We start from the raw sequence: 22295 nt of genomic DNA on the forward strand, positions 1-22295 counted from the left end.
TCTTGTGAACAATCTTGTTCCGCATTCTTCAACACAAACACATACAATAAATTCTAGTTTGCAAAAAACATCATTTCATAACTATTGTCATTTTCCTAAGTTTAGTATCTCCCTGGTTGTATAATATAATAATTCTAAAACACTGTATCATTTTAATAATAAATTTTAGGAATATGTCTTAAGATAAGAAAAGACTTAAAAATGTTTTATGCATACCCGCCCAGAATAACACCTTAAACAAAAAACATTATATTACCTTTCCGCCATCCCTGAATGCCTGGAGCGTACACGTCACTTCGGGGGCTGCAGTGGTTAGTTTGAAGGTAGCTTGTAATACCGAGTATTTCGAATAAATCTGACACAACATTGACATCTAAAACGGATGTCACATGGAAACGATTCTCCTCCAACCAGTGTGTTAATGAAAAGTCTAAAAAGTTGTTATCATATATACATGCTACCAAATTTAAGACCGACATCTTTATAAAAATAGTACAATATAATGTACCTAATTGTATTTAGCCTATGTTCTTTGCTCCGTTTAATAATCAGTTGCAATGCAAAGAAGATCAGTAGCCACAAACAACACAAATGGATTTTTTATTCAGCTCTGCATTTTTTTTTAATACAAACTGTTCCGTGAAAAGATATATCCTTAAAAAGAAATATTTTTGGGGGAATTGCTATGTTGATATACATAAATTAAAGCTTCCGAATAACTGCTGTTGTATTCAAGCTGTCCCAACCGTTTTTAGAATTGACTAAAAGTTGTAACAGAGAGCTAACTAAGAAATGCCAACGTACTTCAAGTCATTTTACCCAACGCCAATACATAAATAATCCGCGGAATGATATAAACTAAGTCCAGTCAATTACCCGGTATTTTATACGGCGTGTCCAGGTCACATGGTTGAATCGGCAATATCGTACCCGAGAGAACTTCGAAATTCACCTCACAATTAGAGTCTGCTTCTAGGCACACTGATACGTTAAGTGACGCAATGAAGACGTTTGAAAGTTCCAGGTAGTCAATGGTGTATCTATGAATACAACCATATCATGATAATTATGAAACATATTGAACAAGGCAAGTAAATAAATGATAAATAACCGTAAATAATTAGTTAAAATATAAACAGTGTAATTACCCTAGGCGAACGACCCCAAACATCGAAAAGGTATTCACTTGACCTGCAAATATTTTGGAAAAAGAAGTATATGAGACAGGCCGTCAACCATTGCAATAAAAATATTGTTTTAATAAAAAAATCTTGGAAAGACCGGTATATGAAATATACCACTAAATGCGGCTCATTTTCCATAAAAATATCAATTGGTCACTGTTCCTGTCACTGTACATTAATAATATAAGTGTATATGCTTCTATATAATTGAATAGAACATAAAAACTTAAATAAATACGTTCCTTACACATACATGTATGTACATGTATGCTTATGAAATGTGATGGTCCTTGTTTTCAATCAGATATATACTTCAATTAAACTTAATAATACAAATTGAATATGCACGCTTACCCCACTCAAAGTTGTACAAAGATATATTCATGTATAATTGTTCAATTGCCAAATTGAGTTTCTTCACACATGCATCCAAACTCATCTCCACTGTAAAGGTACGCTGCAACGTTTGCGAATACAGACAGCACCGAACATCAGCACAAGAACGTCCAATGGAGCAGGATACGGATTCAGTTAAATTTGTTAAACTTAAATCATTTGGGCATACTGAAAATAGAAGTTGTTAATACTTTTATCAAATATTCAGATATAGTCTTAAAAGCATATCAAAAACATCAATGTCTGCGATTAATATTTACATACCACTTGTCCATGACTTTGACTGATTAGTTTTGCATGGACGTTGTTGCAAATATGGTGCTATGCCAATATATTCGTATAATTGTGACAGAGATAGAGGGTCGAAACCTTCCACGGCAACACCGTTTTCAGTTTTCCATGTCTCAAGCGAAAAACCTAAAAATAAAAAGAATTTTAATAAAAGCAGAACACGTAACAAACATGCATATGAATAAGTATAAATATCGTAACTGCTTTAAAACAAATATTAATTCAATCTTACTAGGTATTTTGAAGCCATTGCCTAAGTCACAGGTCGGTTTTGGTATTTTCATCTTTTCAAATACATGTATCTGAGTGCATGATACGCGAGTACCCTGGCAAATCTCGAGAGAAATATCAATTACGAAAAATCCACTGTTAGACAAATCTTGCATTTTAAACCTGAAAGCGTTTGAACGTTTATACATGTATACATATTTGAGTGAACTGCAAGAGATGTAAGTCAGATAACGCATATTCATAGTTATAGCAATATATAATATAACAGACAATAATTAGTAAGACCATCATTCATAGTTACTAATAAAGACGCTTTAGTTTTCCACGTGATCTTTTTGTGTAACGGGTTTAGCACGTTCAATAATTGTCTAATGTGTTTACTTACCTCAAGGCAAACACTCCATAAAGACGTAATATATATTCTTCCCCAAACTCAAATTCAAATAAGTTGATTGTAAATGAAAGTTTTTCAAGTTCAATATTAAGGAGGAAAGTGCAAGGCTCTAAATGAAATCTGGTGTGTATGTCATGTCTGATAAAGTCCAGGTAGGTGCAACACTCGACAAAAAAGCAGTCGCTACGGAGCATGCACTGAGTGCCTTCAGGTAATGTTGGCAATGATATGTCCATCGGACAATCTGCAAAGTTAATTATTATTTAAAATTGTTTTTTTTTCAGATAAGTAGGTTAGGAATAAAACATAGCTGAAATGAATGCTATTTCAACTCCTTCTTCATTTCTAAAGCGAACTTTCATGTCCACATATAAACCACCGCTTATAGAGTGTATATATTATTATGTTCAATGCACTAATACTAATTTTGATTCTACAACATAATTTAATTATCATCAAAACATGAAATTGATAACAAATAGCGTTTGGCTTTAAATGCCAGAATATTGTGTTTTCATCTTACTGCCAAACAATACTGGATGACACCAACAAAAGTTAATAAAAGAAACATCGCTTACCGTTTAGCCAATTTTGATCATCTGTACTTTTGTTACTGGTCTGGCAATTTGATGTTAGATAGGGTGTTACGCCTAATTCATCCATCAAAACGTCAATTTCATTTTGAGACAGGATGGCATCTTTAAGAACATTGTTTTCATGACGCCAGTCCAAGTAGTCAAAGTCTGAAATAATGCCACCAATACATGTCATTTATTATATTTTAACAATTCATCACCCTTTGTCATTATGTAGATCAAAACCGATCTCTGCACAGTAACAATTTTGACGTCTTAAAATAGTTGAGAATACACCAAGAGATAGATAATACAATATACGTGAACACTGTTTGTTTAGGGTTACCTTTATCCAAGAATTCGCTGTTCCAGTCACAAAGCGTCTTTGGAATTGTAGCATCAGTCAGTATTGCCAGGTTGAGAAGACAATGTGAGTCGGATTCCAGACATATACTAATTCCAAAATTTACTATGAACTTCTTTTCTGCTTCAAGGTTGTCGACACTTAATCTGAAATATACTTTCTCTTAAGACATACATAACAATGGATAACATTTACTTGTACTTCTCATTTTAATATGTAGTGTCTATTTGGATGCAAATACCATCCGTTCACTGTTTTTGCACTTTTGGTTCATCCATATCATGTGGCAATGCACTTATATTCCTTATAATAGAATCATGTATATGCTATAAGTTAAAAACATTACCGTTGTCGTATTACTCCAAACAGTGACATTGTCTCGGTTTCGCCCCAGTTGTAGTTAAATAAATATTTGGCACTTCGATACTTCTCTATGCTTCGTTCCACTTTGTTTTCACACGAGTCAATGCGGAATTTAACCAAGAATGTCCTTTGCAGAGTTGAAATGTCCACACAACAAGTAAAACTTGTACAAGATTGATCGAGGTGGCAGTTGATGTTGTTTGGCAGTTGTTGCACATCGATAGGAAACTCACAGTCTGGGTATACAGTATAAGGATCATTTAATCTTTATGTAAATGCTTGGTGACAAATTTAAACGGTATCTTTGTTTAAAGGGTATTTCTGAAATGTTTATAGAGAGGTTGCAAAAAACTACTAGTAAGGGAAGCATTGTGTTCATTACGTCACCCAGGTATGTGTTTTGTTGTACACGTAACGTATTCGTTAGCACGAAGAAAGTGAATCATGCCAATCACAGTGAACATACAAGTAAACGTAAACGTACATTAAAACGTACATTAAAACTTGCTCGTGATTTGGTTGTCACATTGTTTTTTATTTGTATTCAGTTTGATCATTTTAGTTTAAATTGCCATTTCTATTAGCTGGATTGTGGTTGAAGCGGAGAGTTCACTGACTATTTATGGTTGAAACTAGTAGTATTGTCCATTATGTAATACTTCTACCAATCAATATGATACGTTGTGCTACATAATTGACAAAGATGTTTTAAATTCAAAATCGTAATACTATTTATATGTAAATCAAAAATATTATGGACGCCGAGTAGATGCATTTAATCCATCTGAAATTATAAATGTGATGTAAATTAAAACCGTTTTTTTGATTTAAGTTTAACATTCAAGATATGTTTTATAATGCCATTGCGTCTTACTTTGTCTGACGAATACATACCTGTGGACCAGGTCTGTGACGAATTGAATGGGCACTGCTCTTCCAGGAGATAGGGAGATAGGTTCAGTTTGTCATACAGTTTGGATATGAAAGTTGAGTTAATCTGAGATTCTTGAAGAATACCGTTGCTCGACAGCCATTTTTGGAGTGAAAAGTCTACGAAAAGAACCATTTATGATTATTTTGTCCATAAAAGTACTTCAAAGATGAGTATGATAGTGTAGCCAAGATTTTCCTTATTCTATTATCGTTCCTGGCGCCGAGCTTATCTTGCCGAGGAAAGTGTTTGTTTTAGATTTTATAATTTAAAGCAATATCAACGGCATTAAAGCACATTTTAATAGATTAAAGATACGATTTTTATATGCGACTTTACGGTCGAATACAATATACATATACATATTCTGTATTATTTATACTATTTATCTAAAATGTGAGTAAAAAGAGGTTAAAAATAAACCAAGCCATTAAACTTCTCAAGAGCGAATACTATGTAACTTGCATACATCGACAGTTCAAATCCGTGTATTATACTGTAGCATATTACCCTTTTCTGCAAATCCGAGATCATATGAACAGACAGGTTTTTCAAATATTGCTTCAGATAGCAATGGTATCTCGACGCAGGGAAGTGAAGATTCAAAACACGTCTTCAGTAATGCATTGACCAGAAATGCATTTCCATATGCAAGGTTGTTTATAGAATACCTAAACAGAAATGCATACATTTCTAAATAAAAGTCAATTGCACATTGAATTTTGTATTTTCCTTCATTGCAAAATTGTGTAAATCGGAGACTTACATACATCTACACAATGCTATGGTCTTAGTAATTATATCCAATCCAATGTACAAAAATGCATGCAAAAATACATACTCAAAACGTAATATTCCTCCGAAGTTAATTTGAAATGGTACGCCTGCAATGAACGGGATGACATTGTACATTTAAGGGATACAGGAAATAGCAAATACTGCTTAATAAAATAAACTTAAAAAAATAAAAATAATTTTGGAATGTCTGAAAATACCTTATTTTCCGAACACCGTGTTCAGTTTTCCAATTGCATGTACATGGCAATTTAAGATCATTTAACAAATTTCAAGCATTAACTTAAATGCAAACCAAATTTAAAAAAAAAAGTTATATCACGCATAAACACATCGAGCCGATGTAGGCTGAAAGTCGGCGTATCGGTTTTGTTAGCTGAGTACCCAGACTATAATTTTCTAAATATGTAAACAGCATGGCTTCCCGGAGGGACGGGCAGTGTAAGGAAGCGAAAACTGCCGCTAAACAACGTAGATAGAGAGCCCAACATATTACATCAGTGATAAAATTGTTCGATGGAAATCTTTGAAAGAAATCACTACGGCTGAAAATGATGGAGTGCTGGCTAAAACGTTTATTGACAGGTAAGTGTTCGAAACGATTATGTGAATTGCATGGTGTTCGGAAAAAAAACACAAATTCGCGATATTTTTAAACTGGAAAACTCAGTTGAGACAGCTAGTAAGAAGATATGATTGTTGCGTATATTCTTTAAAGCATCAAAGTCGGACAGACAATGTCTCCTTATGGTGATAAACATACCCATGTTGTAATCGAAAAACGACCTAGTCATGACATAATTTTCGAATTTGGCAGTTATCAGGAATCTGCAGGGATCTAACATCAAGCTGAATGCAAAAGTTCGTAGTAATGATGATTCAGTATAACAACATGTCATTTCCAAACAGTTGTCTGAAAAACTGCATAAAACTGACGCAGGTAGCTGGTGGACACCGAATACAGATCCACAACCTACAATTACAATTTCCAATCTGAATTATATTGATTAAATTAATAATAAAAATTATTTAACTTTTATATGAGTGTAAAATAAATTAGGGTCAGATTTCTTGTGTAACTGTAGCTGATTCGTGTATCCCAGAAGTTATTCTGTACTGATATGGATCTAAAATGCAAAACGTACTGCTAGTCGATCCAGACCCCGATTGATCACAACTATTGCCAAGGTAATTTGATACACCAAGGCTATCGAGCAGGATTGTGGACATAGCTTGCGAAAGGGGTGGCAGCCCTGTTATGTCTTGGTCCGACATCCATGCAACAAGTGAAAAATCTGCAAAATAGTAATCAAAAGGTATTTCAACAATATCGCACGACTATGGTTCTTAAATTTAAATACCAAGTGCTCGGATGTGGTTCAGGATGCATTCTCTATATCTAAAAATGAGAAGGCTACTTTATATTGAAATTTTATGTAAGTCTAAGTAAGGCACATAAATAATAGTTATTATAAATCAGTCAAATACCTGTAATACCTGATATCATGGATATCTCGGAGATTAAATATATTCTGCTTGACTAGAACTAGGAATTCATAGGTATTATATAGACTTATGGAGTGCATATAAACATTTAATTTATTGTTTGGTAGTAAAGCTAAACTAATTTCTACTAATCTTATATAAATAAAGTGTTACCTTTTATGGGATATATATCTGTTACTGAGTAATCACAGAATGCTTTTGGTGCCAGCATGTTATTGAAAACAGTTGTTTCGAAGAAACACTCTTCATCCTCAAGGCACAGGCGTAATGACAGTGAGACAAGGAAGGCATTTTCATGTTCTAAATCTTCTATTCTAAATCTGTCAACATGAAAAAGTGACATTTATTTTGATATGATGAACGTTGTTTCATTTGAGGCCGTTATATACTCAACATAAATAAGATAATAAGGAATACAATTTTGAGCTGGAAATTTGCCTTTCTCAGTGTTCAAGGAAGTTAATGTTTTACTATTTATAAATTTACAACCAAGATAGATTCAGAATGTATGGGGAAAAAACGACATGTGCATATACGAGAATGTATTTATTTTAAGTTAAAACATTTGGTGTTATCAAAACACAAATGCAGCTTATTTGACAATTTGAAAGTTTGAAACTGTGCTTTAAATTTGACCAGTAACAATATGACGTTTAAAATAATTAAGCTGATATGTCTGCCTCAAATTTTAGAATCAGTATCAAAATAACTCAGCAATTTCGAAAATGGACAGTCAAAATGGGACCAGTTAACAAATATATAGAACGTTCACATCTATATTGACTATGCGATAGCTTTTTTCATGCTTTGATATGTGGCGGGCTATACATATCCATTGATTACTAGCGTTTCAAACCAACATAATAAAGCCTTAACACAATATGGCGGATTTTGATATGTAGTAAAACTTTTAAAATCGAGTTGGTTAGAACAGTTATTACAAATCATCATTTACAAAGGAAAACATATTGATCAAACAAATTGTTGTTCAAAGAAGTTTTACCTTCCGATATTTTCAAATAAATATATTGCATTATGTCTGACATTAGACTGTCTTATTTTGCAATGAAGCTTGGACTAACATTAAAAGAGAACAGATGTATTTTCAGATTCAAAAAAAAAAATTCAAATAAAAATCACGCATTTTTAAATGCTAGACAGATCGATTGATATTACGAACTTTTTTATATCTAAGACATTATCTACTTACGATATACGAACAACACCTTTCAAAAACACGTCATAAGCACTGTTCCATTGAAAATCAAGAAGTGAGATATCCACTGAAAACTTGTCCAGAGCTATATGAATATTTTGGTTGCAGTTATCAATGTTGAATGCAAATCGGAATACGTGATGAAGCTGGTAAAAATTGATGCAACATCCCAAAGACAAGCACGAAGGAAGTGCACATGTCAAAACTTCGCTGTTGGTATTGTTGTTCAGGAGGCAGCCTTAAACAACAAGTGTTATACAAATTTATCTAAATTGTTACTAAAGAAATGAAGAAAACGCTAGCTGTTCTTGTACACTGAACTCTTACCGTTATCATTTCCAGACGAATTGGCGGTGCATTCCTCATCATCAAGAAGGTATTTTGACAGCTGAAGTTGTTCGGAAAGTGTCAGCAACTGCATTGGTGTTATATCTGTATAATCAATTAGGTTGTGTTGCTCTAACCAAGAACTCCATGAAAAACCTGCATTGACAATAATTATACACAGTTCAAAATATAACCAGTATGTTGTAAATTTAAAAATGAAACAAGTGATTGAATACCGGGAACAGCAATTTGTACACAATAAGATGATTCAATTCAATACATATTAAGTTTTAGCTATCTGTCTATCAGAAATATAGTTTATATTTATACTTAAACGTGATAAAACTGTTAAAATACATACAGTCACCATTACGAGTAATAAGGAACAGCATATCTATATTTCTGTTAGATCACTTACGTAGTGAGCAAATATAGAGATTTGTATATTTCTTTTTTTACCTATGATTTAATTTACCTTTGAAACTGAATTCTTCGTCGAGTTTACAAGGAGTGTAAGGTAATTGTGCTTGTGACAAAACAGTTTGTTTGGCATGGCAGTCACTGGTATCTAGGCAGAAACTTATGTCCAAATTGACCACCAAGCTCGATTCTGACTCGATGTTGTAGACACGAAAACTGAAATTAATAAAAAAACAAAATTTAACAATAAATAGCGTTCTGTATCAAACTATTAATCATATAAATCTAAAATAACATAAACATAATATAAAGTAACATTTGATAAGTAAAACAAACATACTCCATTCGTGCAAACTCCTGCAGCCAAAAATGTTCCAAGGCTCCGAATTGATAATTCACCAAACTAATTGTGTAAACGTATTGTTCAATGCCAACACTCAGTGTCATATTACATATGTCCACAGAAAGATATGTGTAAAATGCATGATGAAGAACATCAACATCAGTGCAGCATTCGATTGTTTGGCAAGAGGTCGTGATATGACAATGTACTGGTCCATCTGATGGCAATATACCTCCTGCTCCAATGCATTCTGTTAACATTGATACTAGATTATAAAAGCATTGCTTCATATAGAATACTACAAACGTATTTAGCGATATCATATATGTGTGTTGAAACATATTGACCTCACTTAGCAGTTCTGTGACAGTTTTGTGGCGATCGGGTATCAATTAAAAAAAAACCAGCATGTAAATGTAAATTAAATTGTATTAAATGTCAAGTTTAAGATATCTCATAAGAACTTTTTATTTTTTATTTTAAGATTTGCTTTAATAATGTTGTAAGGATAAGGCGTTTTCGGTATAAATTGGAGACTCCGACTGATTTCATGTTTTGCTTCAGAGCTCGTAGTAAATTGTTTAAGCAATAGGAATACTTAATTAAGACCAACACTAACTAACACACTGCTTACATTTGTAGGATCAATGAGGTATACGATTAATGTTATTGCTTATTTCCGCGGGCTAAGATAAGACACACTCCTTACCATTCTCAGAGCCGATACTGTATTTTTCATGTCTAGTGGTAGGGAGCCCTAAGTTAAGCCACACGAGGTTTAGTTACCCTCGAGATATGAATACTTAATGGGAATACATCTACAAAAAGATTTAAATCTTACCGTTATTTGTGCCTTCAGTGAACGGATATATGTTTGTCAGACATTGTTTCTCCCTTAGAAATTCTGCTATTCCGAGATCAGTAAATAAAATATCGTACACGTAGTCATCAGCGCTTTCTAAATCCATTATACCCATTTGATCTAACCACTGCGATATTGAGAAGTCTTGCATCGCTTGTAAACCGGGACCCCACTCACAGTTGAATTTTGGCAGTTTAGTTTCATTTAAAATACTGTAATTGAATTCACAGGAAGAGTTTGCCTCGAAACAAAGGCTTATCTCTAGTGTCATGATGTAACTTCTGTCTTCTTTCAGCTCAAGTATATAAAATCTGAAAGAAACATTTTATATTTTAAAATTGACATATTTAAACTTAATCTAATCCCCATTATGACACTAATATTTAAACAGCACATAAATCCTTTTTTATATCAAATTGTCTTCGCAATACAATAATATTTCAATGCAAAGACGTACGCATCTTAATATTTTTGTCGAGGTTTACACATTTAGCATGAATTAAGATATCAACGTTTAATCGAGTGGGAGATAAATATCACGGAAGCTGGTTATCGATCAAGTTAAATAGTTTCTAAACATACCGTTCAATACGTTAACCTAAACGTGTACCGACATTTATGTTATCAGTAACTGTTGTTGATGTGCTGATTGTCTCGTTGAGTGCTTCGATTAGTATGTCAAGTTCATTGTTAAGTGTTTGTCTGCGAAGTGTGGGTATTAAGTATTAATTGCAATATCATCAATATGCTCATATAAGTATTTTATTTAAGTATCAAATACCTCATTCTTACAACGCCTTGCAACCAAAACTCGACGTTAGTCCCGTATTGAAGTTCATGCAAAGGTATCTCTTTCTTGTAGTTTTCGATTTGCATTGTTAACATCTGTGTACAGGGATCAACATCCATGAGGATTTCAAAGTTAAGTCCAGTTTGTGTCGACGTCATGCAGCATCGTACACCGGTACAATGGCTAAGCAATTGGCATTGTGTGCCCTTTAGTTGATCATCAACAAGTGGAAGATGTAATGGGCAACCTTTAAAGGAAAGAAAGTCAAATTGTTGAAATGATTAAGTACATTCAGTGAAGTATTTAATTGTAAAATCGTTTGGGAACCTTAAATAGTTACAGCATGACGTTAATAAACGAAATTTAACATGTATGAGCACTTACATAAGGTTGCATATACAAAATAGTTTTATTACGTCAATTCAAATCAATAAAACTACAACAGGCTGAATGCGTCAATTAATATAATTATATTCATTGTATGAATTAATTTACCCTGGACATCTTCTTTCATCGCCGTACATGTATCTTCTTGCAGAAAATTGGTGATATCAAGATCATCTATCAGTTGCTTTTGGAAGTTTTCAGGGATAGTACTGTCAATTTCAATACCATTTTCCTCTTTCCATGATGTTAATGAAAAGTCTGAAAATAATTGACGGTGGGATAAAACAGTTATATTATCAAGAACATGAAACAAAAACATACAGGCCAATCTTTGAGAAAAGTTCTCGTTTATTGTAGCATTTACTGGCGTTAAACGGAATCGGAACCAGAACTGTTCGTAAATCTGAATATTGTTGATATAGCAACCGTCATGAAAATAGCATTTTATCGTTTTAAAACATGATTTGTTTTATGGAATGCCTCTAAAATAAGAATTGTATTTCAAAGGCTCGGATGATATAATTAGCGACAAATTATCATTTTGTTTTGGTTATATATGTAGTATGTATACAATGATGAAATTAAGAGTTTGGGTTTTAAAATCATATTGCATTTCTCCAACATAAAAATCTTCATTGTAAGTTTTAAAAAGACTGGCTCAATGTTTTGAAATACTTTCGCACGCTACCTGGGCTCGCAAATCCTGAAGTGTAATTACATGGCTCTGTTAGCAGAACGGTGTTATTTAAAAGTACAATGGTTTCGCACTCGTGTCTTTCCCAACAGATGTCAAAATACAATTTAGCAACGTATCGTTTTGGCGCCAAAATATCGTACAACCGAAATCTGCAATAAAGTTATGCAAATTGTGTTACAGTAAATTATAACACTTACAATCTAACTTTGAATAATCAATTTATAATGCCTCCAGGCTACTTTAACAACAATCTCGTTAATTTTCACCAAAAAAAAGTTTACACTTCATTTACTTATAACAAATGTATCAATAAGAACCTGAATAAAATACATTATTTATGAAAACAAAAATCACTACAGGAACAAGCTCAATAGCAAAAAGTTTAAACATAAACCCGGTTTAATGGCACAGGGTAAACGCCAAAGACATAAAACATAAAAACAAAAAATCACAAACAAGAAACATGGAAGAACAGCACAAAACTCCACAGACAGTACAGTGCATGTTTTGTTTTTCAATCTCCCAGTACCATATTCTTTTGTTTTATAAACAATTTTTCGAAAATATAACAAACCTTAATCGAAAAACACCGCCAATCCAAAGCTGTTCCTCGTTTCCAAAATTATAATCAACTAAACTGACGCTGTAGGTTAGCTTTTCCAAACTAATATCAAATCTTAATTCACATGGGTCAACATCAAAGGAAAAATGTATTGGAAGTTTTGCCACCGATGAATTATAACAGCACGAAGCGGACGTGCATGTTGTAAGACTGCATTTCACCGTGTCAGGTAGCGAAGGCAGAACGTCTGTTAATTGGGGGCAAACATCTGTGAAGATTTTTTTTTATTCATAGTGAAATTGAAATCTATGATTTCCAAAGAGGTAACGTTACTCATAAACTCTCTAAATCATTTAAGCTGACTCAGATACATTTTGATTAATTGATCAGTTAATGCTGTATTATATAATTTATAAAAAGACACGCTGTTGGATTAGTATTTATACTTCGTTAATTACTGTTAGGGTGTTTAGGTTGAGCGCGCCCACACACTAATGTGAATCCGCAGTAATAAATTGACCCTGTCAATCGGTAAACATAACATATATTTATAGCGATGTTCTGATATTTATTTTATATGTGTGTTGTCTTGTGACCTTATTTATATCGTATTGAGTGTTTTGGTTCAATCCAGTACTAGTAACAACTAAAACTAATTTGGAGTGCAAATCATTGCTCTGTCCGAAAGATCAAAGACTAATATACATCCTGATGATATTGTATAATGTACCTTTATTCCATGATGACCCCGAAACGTGAGGGCAACGTCTATTTTCTTCAAGATAATATGAAATGCCTAACTGATCAAGCAAGTATGTAGAGAGAAAATCGGGCAAAACCATGGTCTTGTTTGTATTGAAATTGGTAAGCCAATTCGAAAGCGAAAACTCTGCAAAATAATCCAGTTTCAAAAGACAGGCAACTCAAATACGTTCAATGAATAAATTTTACAGTGTATTGAAAGGATTCGATAAAATACATGCTTATGTAAACACTTTATAGATCAAAGGTTTACAGAAAGTTACTTTATCACATTATGCATAAAGAAGGCTTTACACATTTTGAACAGCTTTTGATTTTGCTTATCTTTTACATAAAAACAAATGAGGGCTGATTGTATAAAAAAATAACTTTTTTTAAACATGATACTGCTAGGCGGAATACAAAAAAGTAAAAAATTACATAACTCATATAGTATGCATTCTCTAGAATGTCATTTCGTCGTTATACAGGTAGCTTTTATTGTGCATTTTACCTTCGATTCCGTATGTATTCTTTAATTTCCCCTCGCAACTCGGAAGGCTTATCACCGTATTATTAGCAATAACGATTTCACGATCACATGTTGTTTTATCAAGACACACTCGACCAATTAAACTTATTCTCATCGATTTAGCTACCACATCCATATCAAATGAATATCTGTAGATATAAAGTAAAACAACATCTCAGTACAATGTTTACCTGGACAATACATGACTGATTTCTTAAATAAAAGCATTGAATACAGTTGAACAATGTTGGCTCGAAAGGCATATATATATAGATTTCAATTTCAATAGGATTGTTTAACGTACCGTAATGTCAAGAGTCCGAACAAAGACAATTCTTGTGATGTTCCAAAATCATAAGTGAACAGATCAAGTGTGTGAACCAGTTTCTCAATCTGTATTTTCGCTTTAAAATTACATATGTCTATATCGTATGCAAATTGAAACGACGTAGCAATTCTCTTTGAATGTATGCAACAATCGGCACGCAAACATGTTTCTGACAGTGCACACTGCACAGCCTCTGTGGTTTTCAGCAGACATCCTATACAAGACAAATACTTAGGAGTACGATCTCAAAATATACTATTAGTGTTATTGAAAGTAATAGAACCATAGGATCATTAACGCAATACTTTTACTAGATTGATGTATTGATTAATCACCATTTGAAGTTGGGGCCGGACATGTTCCATCACCCAAAATATGCGACATTTGTAAACGATCCAGAAGCATTGCAGAGTCAACATCTGTGAAGTTTCCAAGCACGAGACCCCTTTCGGACGTCCATGTCAATATACTAAAATCTGAAAGATGTGGAAAACTTAAAACAATGATGTTCGGTTGTTGTTTTATGAAAGGAAGTTATTAAATATATTTATGATTATCTTTTATGTATGAATGACACGATGCATCTATGTTGCGCATATTCAGTTAGTTAAAGGTGCAAGTGAAGTCATTTCAAAACCCAATAATACTGATACATGTTTAATATGTCTATGAAAAAGTTCATTAGTATCATTAGTTTCACATATATATATAGTACCGAAGGAATTTATCAATGGTTTGATAGTCTAGACAAAACAGCCTTGTTGGAAATGAGCAACTTACCATTGTTATATTCATCTGCAGACCAGTTGCAGGTGTCTTTTGGTAGTAATGCATTTTCGAAGACTTTGATTGAAAGGATGCACTGTTCGTTGGATTCGGTACAAACAGTAACAGACAGGTCGACCAAATATGACTGCTCGTGTGATAAATCCCGGATAGTGACACTTTAAGAATAGATTAACTATTATAATACTATATAAAAATTAATGCTGTCCAGTAGGATTGCCGAACTGGTTAATTTTATTACATGAGTTAGTGCATGTACGAATTATCGTTAACTGTACTGCACAATCTGCAATTGACATGTTAACATAATATTGATATGCACGAAATTAATAAGGAGTACAACTCGTTTGACACATACAACTAAATATCAATTCTTTGTTTTATGATGTGATCATGATCCTTATTTAAATAGCTTTTTTAATAAACGATTGGATTACCACATAAACAAGTCAGTAAAACACGAGTTTACTATAACACGAGTTTACTAGAAACAAGTATTTATGCGCAAAACCTAACCCGTTTCGGACCATTTACCTGCTTTTCACAAATCCTCCTAAGGACAACATTATTGATTCCATATCTTCCATATTCACAAGGGGAATTTGTCTCTGGAATGTTCCTATTGTTAGTATTGCTTTTAACGCACATGGAAGTATGTCGAGGTTAATTTGAATCGACGTGTTTAAAGGTGACAGATCCACACAACATGTGACATTAGTACAGGCGTCTTCAAAATAACAGTTTACTCCGTTTGTAGATATCAACAAGCTCGAATCGCATTCTGAAAAATAAATGTATTATCAATGCAAAATGAAATGTACAATTACATAGCGTGCAGTAAGTACCAATCAAAACCGCAATATTGGGTTTAATAAGGTGTTAGGTTCTATATTCGAAATACGGATTTCGGGACTGTAAGTGGGATTTCCTGTGCGGGTCATCAATATAACAATCAAAGAACATTTAATGTATGGCATTTCAAACAAACAGACAATTTTACAAAAAAACAAAAGTACTATACACTATTTACATTTACTCGAACACGTAATGTGTCCTCATGGTTAGTGCAATAAGCTGCAACACATAAGAGATACTGTGAAATCATTAATGTTCGTGGGCATGAAATTTCGTGGTTTGCCGAAAAAAAACAATTTTGTGGGTACTTAAATTCGTGGATTTTCATTTTTGAAAAAAAATAATCGAAGATGCGATCGTCCTAGATCGTCTGCATAATATCCACGCGCTGGCCCGTGATTTCCGTCTTCTACGTCACTCGGTTTATGACACTCGCTAATGTGGTACGACATGCCAATTAGTGCATATACCCATGTCACTTATCGATTTAATTGGGAATAAAGGTAATAAAAGAAGATGTACCCTGATCATAAGTACAGATAGGGGAAGCCATTTAATGCCAATTAAGAATTTTGCAAACTGTGAAAACACCGAAAAGGTGCGTATATTGTCACGTTCGGTGCTTAGTAACCTTCAATGTACTAGTAATCGATTAATTATTTCATTAAATAAATAAAATCGAGTACAGACACTCATCACGCACATCTTGTAAACTTGGAGATTTTCATTAACAGCACACGTTTAAACACGTGCTTATAACTGTCATTTGCTGTATAAAACACATTTAATTGATTTGGTTCATTATTTGTTAAAGGCAGTTATTATATATTAACAGAATAATGATCGTAAGTTATACAGTGAGACAGGTTTTAACACTGTATACTGCGACCTCTGTAAATAATATACTAGAGTATGTACGTAACAAGGCAATTGAAAAAGTGAATAAAGGGTTTATATTTCGTGGGATCTTGAATTCGTGGATCACCTAACCCACGAAAACCACGAACATTAATGCCCCACGAACATTAATGGTTTCACAGTAACACAAAACTATATTTGTTGGAGCTACGTTGAATATGTATATACTATGAGAGCTAGTATGAGGTTGTTTACTTTCTGTGTCGTGTCCGCTTGCAGATGTACACGCCTGATAATAACGAGAAATATCGAGATCTTCAAAGAGACTATCCATTTGTAGTTGACTCATTTCAGAAAGATCGGATATTCCACTGGATGATGCCCAGTTGTTAAGTGAAAAGTCTGAAAGATGACCAATAAACAACTATACAATTTAACAAATAAATACAAGCAGATACTTCAGAAGATATAAAAGCAATCTTCGATCTATAACTTAAGAAAATAAACAGAACACACAAACATCAAAAGAATAACTACTTAAAACATTGAAAAACAAGTGCATTACAATATAATTTACCTTCTATAAGAAAGCCTGTTGTGAAGTTGCAGCTAGGAACTGAAATTCTAGTGCCATCTAACAATTTCGTATTTATGTCACAACTTCCTGTCTGCAAACAAACGTTTACGTCCATGTCGAGGATAAAACTGCGGCTCGGCGAAAGGTACTTCACATTTATCCTAATGTAATAAAGATGCTTGAATATGCCCATCTTTAGTCTAAGAAATGCTCATACGTATAACATAAACCCTTTGAACCCATGGACGCGTATGACTTATTCATATCAAAACTAACACATGCCATATGAACTTAGTATCTTAACATCGAGTATGCGTATAATCAATATAAATAAAACTTACGTGACATTAAACAATTCAAACAAACTAAATTGTTGATTAATTCCGAAATTGTTAGAGGAAAGTAGAAAAGTGCGAACGAATTTGTCGACATTTATCAATAGCAGATTTTCGCATGGGTCGATTCTTGCGGCAACAATAACATTCCTATTCAGGAAAGGAACGTGCACACAGCATTTAATTTGTTTGCAGGTTTCGTCAAGGGTGCACGATACGCCTTCCGTCAAGACAGGTAAGCTACTTGCAGTTGGACACACTAAAATACAATCGAATCAAACTAAGTGTTAACGAGCTTCAACTCATGACTATAACGTACGTCTGAATAAACAAAACACCAATATATAATGATATTTTTATACAAGAATATACAAGTATATTTCTTTTTTCAGGAAAAATGAAATTGCATCAACGAATGTTTTTACAGTTTTTTATATGACACTATAGATATTAACGTATCCACAACATTCCTACTATTTAGCCATCCTCCAGTAAACTTATCGTATTCACGTAGAGCGCATTGTGTTGTTTCCATGAAGGTTGCTAATTTTGTCATATGAAGATAAACCTCTTCTTGGTATGGGCTTAGAGTTGTGTCGTCTTCGTAACCAATAGCAGACAGAACATTTTCCATCGAGATATCTGGAACGAAACGTATATAATATGAACAATTCGTAATCGTAAAAATATATGTACACTCTACCAAACTGAATACACGGTATTTAAATTATCAGATTAAAACGTTAAAAAATGTATCACCGTCTATATAATTTTTTCAATGATTCGCAAAGGTTAATATACATTTGCGCACTAGCAATTGAAAACATTGTATTTTAAAATAGAATAATGAAATCGTTAAAAAATGATATCACCTTCTAAGAATGTTTCCGGTGAGCAGTTGGGTTTTGCAATACGGTAGTCACTGACAAGTGTACTAAATTCTGGACATTCGTGTGCTTCGAAGCATATACGATACTCGAGACTGATGGAGAACTGGTTGAAACCTTTCAAATCTGTGACGTCGTACCTTCAACATATATTGGTTATAACATCAATTCTTAATGATAGGTATATTGTGCACCTTTATCTCGTGTGTGTGTGATTATGATTTGTTTATTTATACAAAGCATCAGTAAATTGAAAGGATATTAGCAAATAATTTATTCTGCATTCTTTATCATTGTCTTGAGCTATATATTTTTATTCTATGCTTTAAATGAAAAAAGTTTATAGTTGCCAGTTGATAGTATCAAACATTATGTTGTAAATAATAATGCATATAAACTTTCACAATTTTTTATCATTATTGTTACTTTTGTTTATTTAGATTGTGACATATCGTAGACGTATTCTGTTATATATATGTGATGTTGATAAATTTCCATTTGTGATATTATAGTATATGTCTACTGACTTCTTAGTTTATGACAATAATTTATTTTCTTCAAAAACGATATACACGACATCAAATTTTAAATTTATCAGGATATCAGTTCTTAATAGGCAATATCCAATATGACTCACCGAATTGTAAATATACCAAACAAATCAAGAACGCCCTTTGTCCCAAACTTGAAATCAGAATATTGGAAGTTTCTTTCATAGTTTTCAATTGCAAACTTTAATTCGAAGTTGCAATGGTCTAATTCCACTTCCGTCAAAATTGTTCTGTCAAGTTGCTCAACATGCAGACACAAACTTACACTTAATTTTGAGCTCTTATCATTTGTCTCAAAATCTGGAAGTACAAAAATTGAGTAGTGCAAAATAATTATTTCATAACAAGACAGAGAAATTGAATATGCAAAATCTTTTTCTTAGGTCTCTGAAACACAAAAACAAAATACATCCGAAGTATTAAAATACAGAAAATGTTAAAATTAATGAATAATTACGCAAGTTCCTGGTAGAGTCATTGATTTTGCAAGGCGATCGCCTAAGGAACCGATCTATTCCAAGTGCATTATATAATGTAGGTAATTTGATATCAGGCAAATCAATGATGTCACTGATGTTTATCTCGTTTAACCACGACACAAGAGAAAAGTCTAAAAACAAAAAAACGAAAAAAAAACATAAACACATTTCGTATTAAGCGACGGAACGGCCTCCTTTTAAGCGTCAATCTGTGCTATTCAATAGTGTACAAGACGTTGTAAATGAATAAGAGCATACAAGTGTTTATACAAGCAACATACCTTCAAATCGCCAATCAAAACCTAGCAATACGATGTTGTTTTGGTTTTCATTCAATTTGCATGCTTTTGCGGTTAAATAAAAATAAAACAATAACTTCTTTTCGTATTCTATAAAAATCAAATTATATCTATTACTCTGACAATCAGGTTGATTACCTGGCGATTTGAATCCATTTAGTGCTCCACATAATGGTTTGGCAACTTTAACAGAGTCCATAACTGCTATATCAAGTTCACATTTTGTACCATCAGACAAACATAGTTGAACCCTGATGTCAATAAGTATGCTGTTTTCGGTGTATATGTCTATGAGCCTGTACCTGTTTGGAAACATAATTCGCTGTATATTGACTTCCAATAGAACATTAAGGGCCATTTCAAATAACATACAAAGCTAGGCTTTAATCGAAACTAAATATCAGGATTCGCTACATATAAAATGGAGAAGACGAGGATTTACCTTAATTTTGTCATTCCTTGAAATTGAAAGACCTTCCAAGTCCCGTATTGTGTGTTATCCAAAAGGATTGATGAGCTATAGTTTTCAACAGATAGCTGCATATAGTATTCGCATGTACTAATTTGTAATGCTAATTCAAAATGTCTGTTCACAAAAGGTACTTGGACACAACACACTATTGAAAGGCAGTCCTCAAAGTAAACACATGCACTATCCGATGGAAGTCCTCGCAATTCTTGGCTTGAAGAACAACCTTTAAAACGAACATTTGTACTGATATAAGCATGTCTAATTTAGTCCTTTAAAGAAGACACTATCTAAAACGTCGTAATTATATTCGGAACTACTCATTTAAGATTAAAACTAAACATAATTATGAAATATTTTCAGCTTGATTGTTTCCTTGAAATGAGGAAACATACCGTGCTTTTCTTTAATCGAATGTTTCGTGCACTGCTCATCTTTGATGTATTTCTCAATGTCATACACACTAAATAGCTGAGATATGTACTCATCACTGATAATTGGCTCATTTTCTATTCCAAACCCTTTGAAAAACTCACTGATTTGAAAGCCTGAAAAATAAGTAATGTTTGATTAGTTTTCAAAGATAGTCCCTTTCTGAATATCAATAATGCAAAGGGACGTATTCGAGAGTAGCTAAGAGTTTTCTTTTATCTATGACTTGAAATCAACAGTGATTATTAGTATGTTATTAATTCATTTCAATATATCCGAACATTTTGCAAAACAAACGATGGTTCTTACCAGGTTTGTAGAACGATGTTCCGAATAAGCAGTTTAACTTTGGAATGGTCACATTTGAAAGTATCTGAGCATCAATGAGGCAGGTTCCTTTTGCCTCAAAACATACTTGGATCGCAAGATTTGCTACATATTCCGTGTTGCTCGAATCAAAGAATTGAAAACTGGAAAACATCACAAATATCTCCTGATTGCGTTTAAAGAAATCAACAGCTGTTACAGTTGTAGAATAAATTTTAAAGAAAAGTAAATAAAACCTCATCCAACATTCAATAAGTATTGATTTATAAATGTAAACCGTGAGATTTTTGTACTTATGTGTCCTTTTTAATCGTATTTTTCACGCATGGTTTATGATTATATTTTCAAGCAACATTTCAATAATATACACTCTACTGAGATTGTGTCTATCAAGATAAGCGCTGTAGTTTCTATATCATTAATCCATAGACTTACGTCAATCTCACAACGCCAAACAAGAAGAGATGGAGCTCAGTACCTGTAATACGGGAACAATGACACTAGTATACATTAGCCTTTCTTAATTATGTCATGTTTTGTCGGTATGTAAATAGTTCTATTTAAGGATGCATTTGACTTCATAATGCATTGTGTTATTATGTTATGTTTTGTCGATATGTAAATTGTTCTATTTAAGGATGCATTTGACTTCATAATGATGTTTGTTTATTCAATTATTGGATCAAATACTGCTGTGATTAATAGTTCAATGTACACAGAAAACCTTTACCAAACTCGTAGTCGATGAAAGATCTGGAAACTTTCAGCCGGTCTATTTCTGCTTCAATAAGGAAATTACAGAAATCTATTTTGACCATCGTCTCAACAGTTCGTTTCAGTAACTCAATTTCAACACAACAGCTGAATGTTGAACAATCTTCACTGATGTAGCATGACATTATAGGTGGTACGGATTGTAGATTCTGCATTTCTGTACATTCTGCGACGAAAATAATAAACACATTAAGACCCTTTAACATACGACGCTGAACAAGTATTCTATTGGCCTACGACAGAACATTGGGTAAAATTCCCTAGACTGTCGTAAGTTTGTCGAACGAGCCCAATGGGGTTTCGCGACGGAAATCCTGCCATAGACAATTGTTGTAGTGTGTTGAACATGTTTAACGCATATTCAACTTCACCAGGATCATATCATTGGTGTGTCGTGCAATACCCTACGGCGTCATATGCAACATAAACAT

The 22295-nt window shown here is 33.2% G+C and overlaps 1 protein-coding gene across 1 annotated transcript in view; it reads right to left on the bottom strand.

Moving 5' to 3' along the window:
- LOC128235441 (uncharacterized) overlaps nucleotides 1-22295 on the bottom strand; it is a 75075-nt gene that overhangs the window by 320 nt on the left and 52460 nt on the right. The window contains exons 70-112 of the mRNA XM_052950263.1: nucleotides 21821-22030; nucleotides 21526-21568; nucleotides 21073-21233; nucleotides 20727-20879; nucleotides 20305-20557; nucleotides 20001-20164; nucleotides 19542-19694; nucleotides 19171-19384; nucleotides 18519-18673; nucleotides 18121-18288; nucleotides 17653-17905; nucleotides 17312-17472; nucleotides 16990-17136; nucleotides 15556-15802; nucleotides 15016-15179; nucleotides 14571-14711; nucleotides 14212-14449; nucleotides 13890-14056; nucleotides 13365-13523; nucleotides 12647-12902; nucleotides 12064-12221; nucleotides 11484-11633; nucleotides 10980-11235; nucleotides 10178-10509; nucleotides 9334-9586; nucleotides 9049-9209; nucleotides 8574-8729; nucleotides 8241-8484; nucleotides 7184-7350; nucleotides 6670-6819; nucleotides 5571-5613; nucleotides 5240-5400; nucleotides 4693-4848; nucleotides 3782-4034; nucleotides 3418-3581; nucleotides 3075-3239; nucleotides 2488-2740; nucleotides 2104-2264; nucleotides 1845-1997; nucleotides 1539-1748; nucleotides 1149-1191; nucleotides 877-1040; nucleotides 257-430 (exon numbers count right to left, since the gene is read on the bottom strand). Coding sequence (XP_052806223.1) covers nucleotides 257-430; nucleotides 877-1040; nucleotides 1149-1191; nucleotides 1539-1748; nucleotides 1845-1997; nucleotides 2104-2264; nucleotides 2488-2740; nucleotides 3075-3239; nucleotides 3418-3581; nucleotides 3782-4034; nucleotides 4693-4848; nucleotides 5240-5400; nucleotides 5571-5613; nucleotides 6670-6819; nucleotides 7184-7350; nucleotides 8241-8484; nucleotides 8574-8729; nucleotides 9049-9209; nucleotides 9334-9586; nucleotides 10178-10509; nucleotides 10980-11235; nucleotides 11484-11633; nucleotides 12064-12221; nucleotides 12647-12902; nucleotides 13365-13523; nucleotides 13890-14056; nucleotides 14212-14449; nucleotides 14571-14711; nucleotides 15016-15179; nucleotides 15556-15802; nucleotides 16990-17136; nucleotides 17312-17472; nucleotides 17653-17905; nucleotides 18121-18288; nucleotides 18519-18673; nucleotides 19171-19384; nucleotides 19542-19694; nucleotides 20001-20164; nucleotides 20305-20557; nucleotides 20727-20879; nucleotides 21073-21233; nucleotides 21526-21568; nucleotides 21821-22030 — 7734 coding nt within the window. The remainder of the gene's footprint in view (nucleotides 1-256; nucleotides 431-876; nucleotides 1041-1148; nucleotides 1192-1538; nucleotides 1749-1844; nucleotides 1998-2103; nucleotides 2265-2487; nucleotides 2741-3074; nucleotides 3240-3417; nucleotides 3582-3781; nucleotides 4035-4692; nucleotides 4849-5239; nucleotides 5401-5570; nucleotides 5614-6669; nucleotides 6820-7183; nucleotides 7351-8240; nucleotides 8485-8573; nucleotides 8730-9048; nucleotides 9210-9333; nucleotides 9587-10177; nucleotides 10510-10979; nucleotides 11236-11483; nucleotides 11634-12063; nucleotides 12222-12646; nucleotides 12903-13364; nucleotides 13524-13889; nucleotides 14057-14211; nucleotides 14450-14570; nucleotides 14712-15015; nucleotides 15180-15555; nucleotides 15803-16989; nucleotides 17137-17311; nucleotides 17473-17652; nucleotides 17906-18120; nucleotides 18289-18518; nucleotides 18674-19170; nucleotides 19385-19541; nucleotides 19695-20000; nucleotides 20165-20304; nucleotides 20558-20726; nucleotides 20880-21072; nucleotides 21234-21525; nucleotides 21569-21820; nucleotides 22031-22295) is intronic.

This window comes from Mya arenaria, chromosome 5, assembly GCF_026914265.1.
Source record: "Mya arenaria isolate MELC-2E11 chromosome 5, ASM2691426v1".
NCBI lineage: Eukaryota > Metazoa > Mollusca > Bivalvia > Myida > Myidae > Mya > Mya arenaria.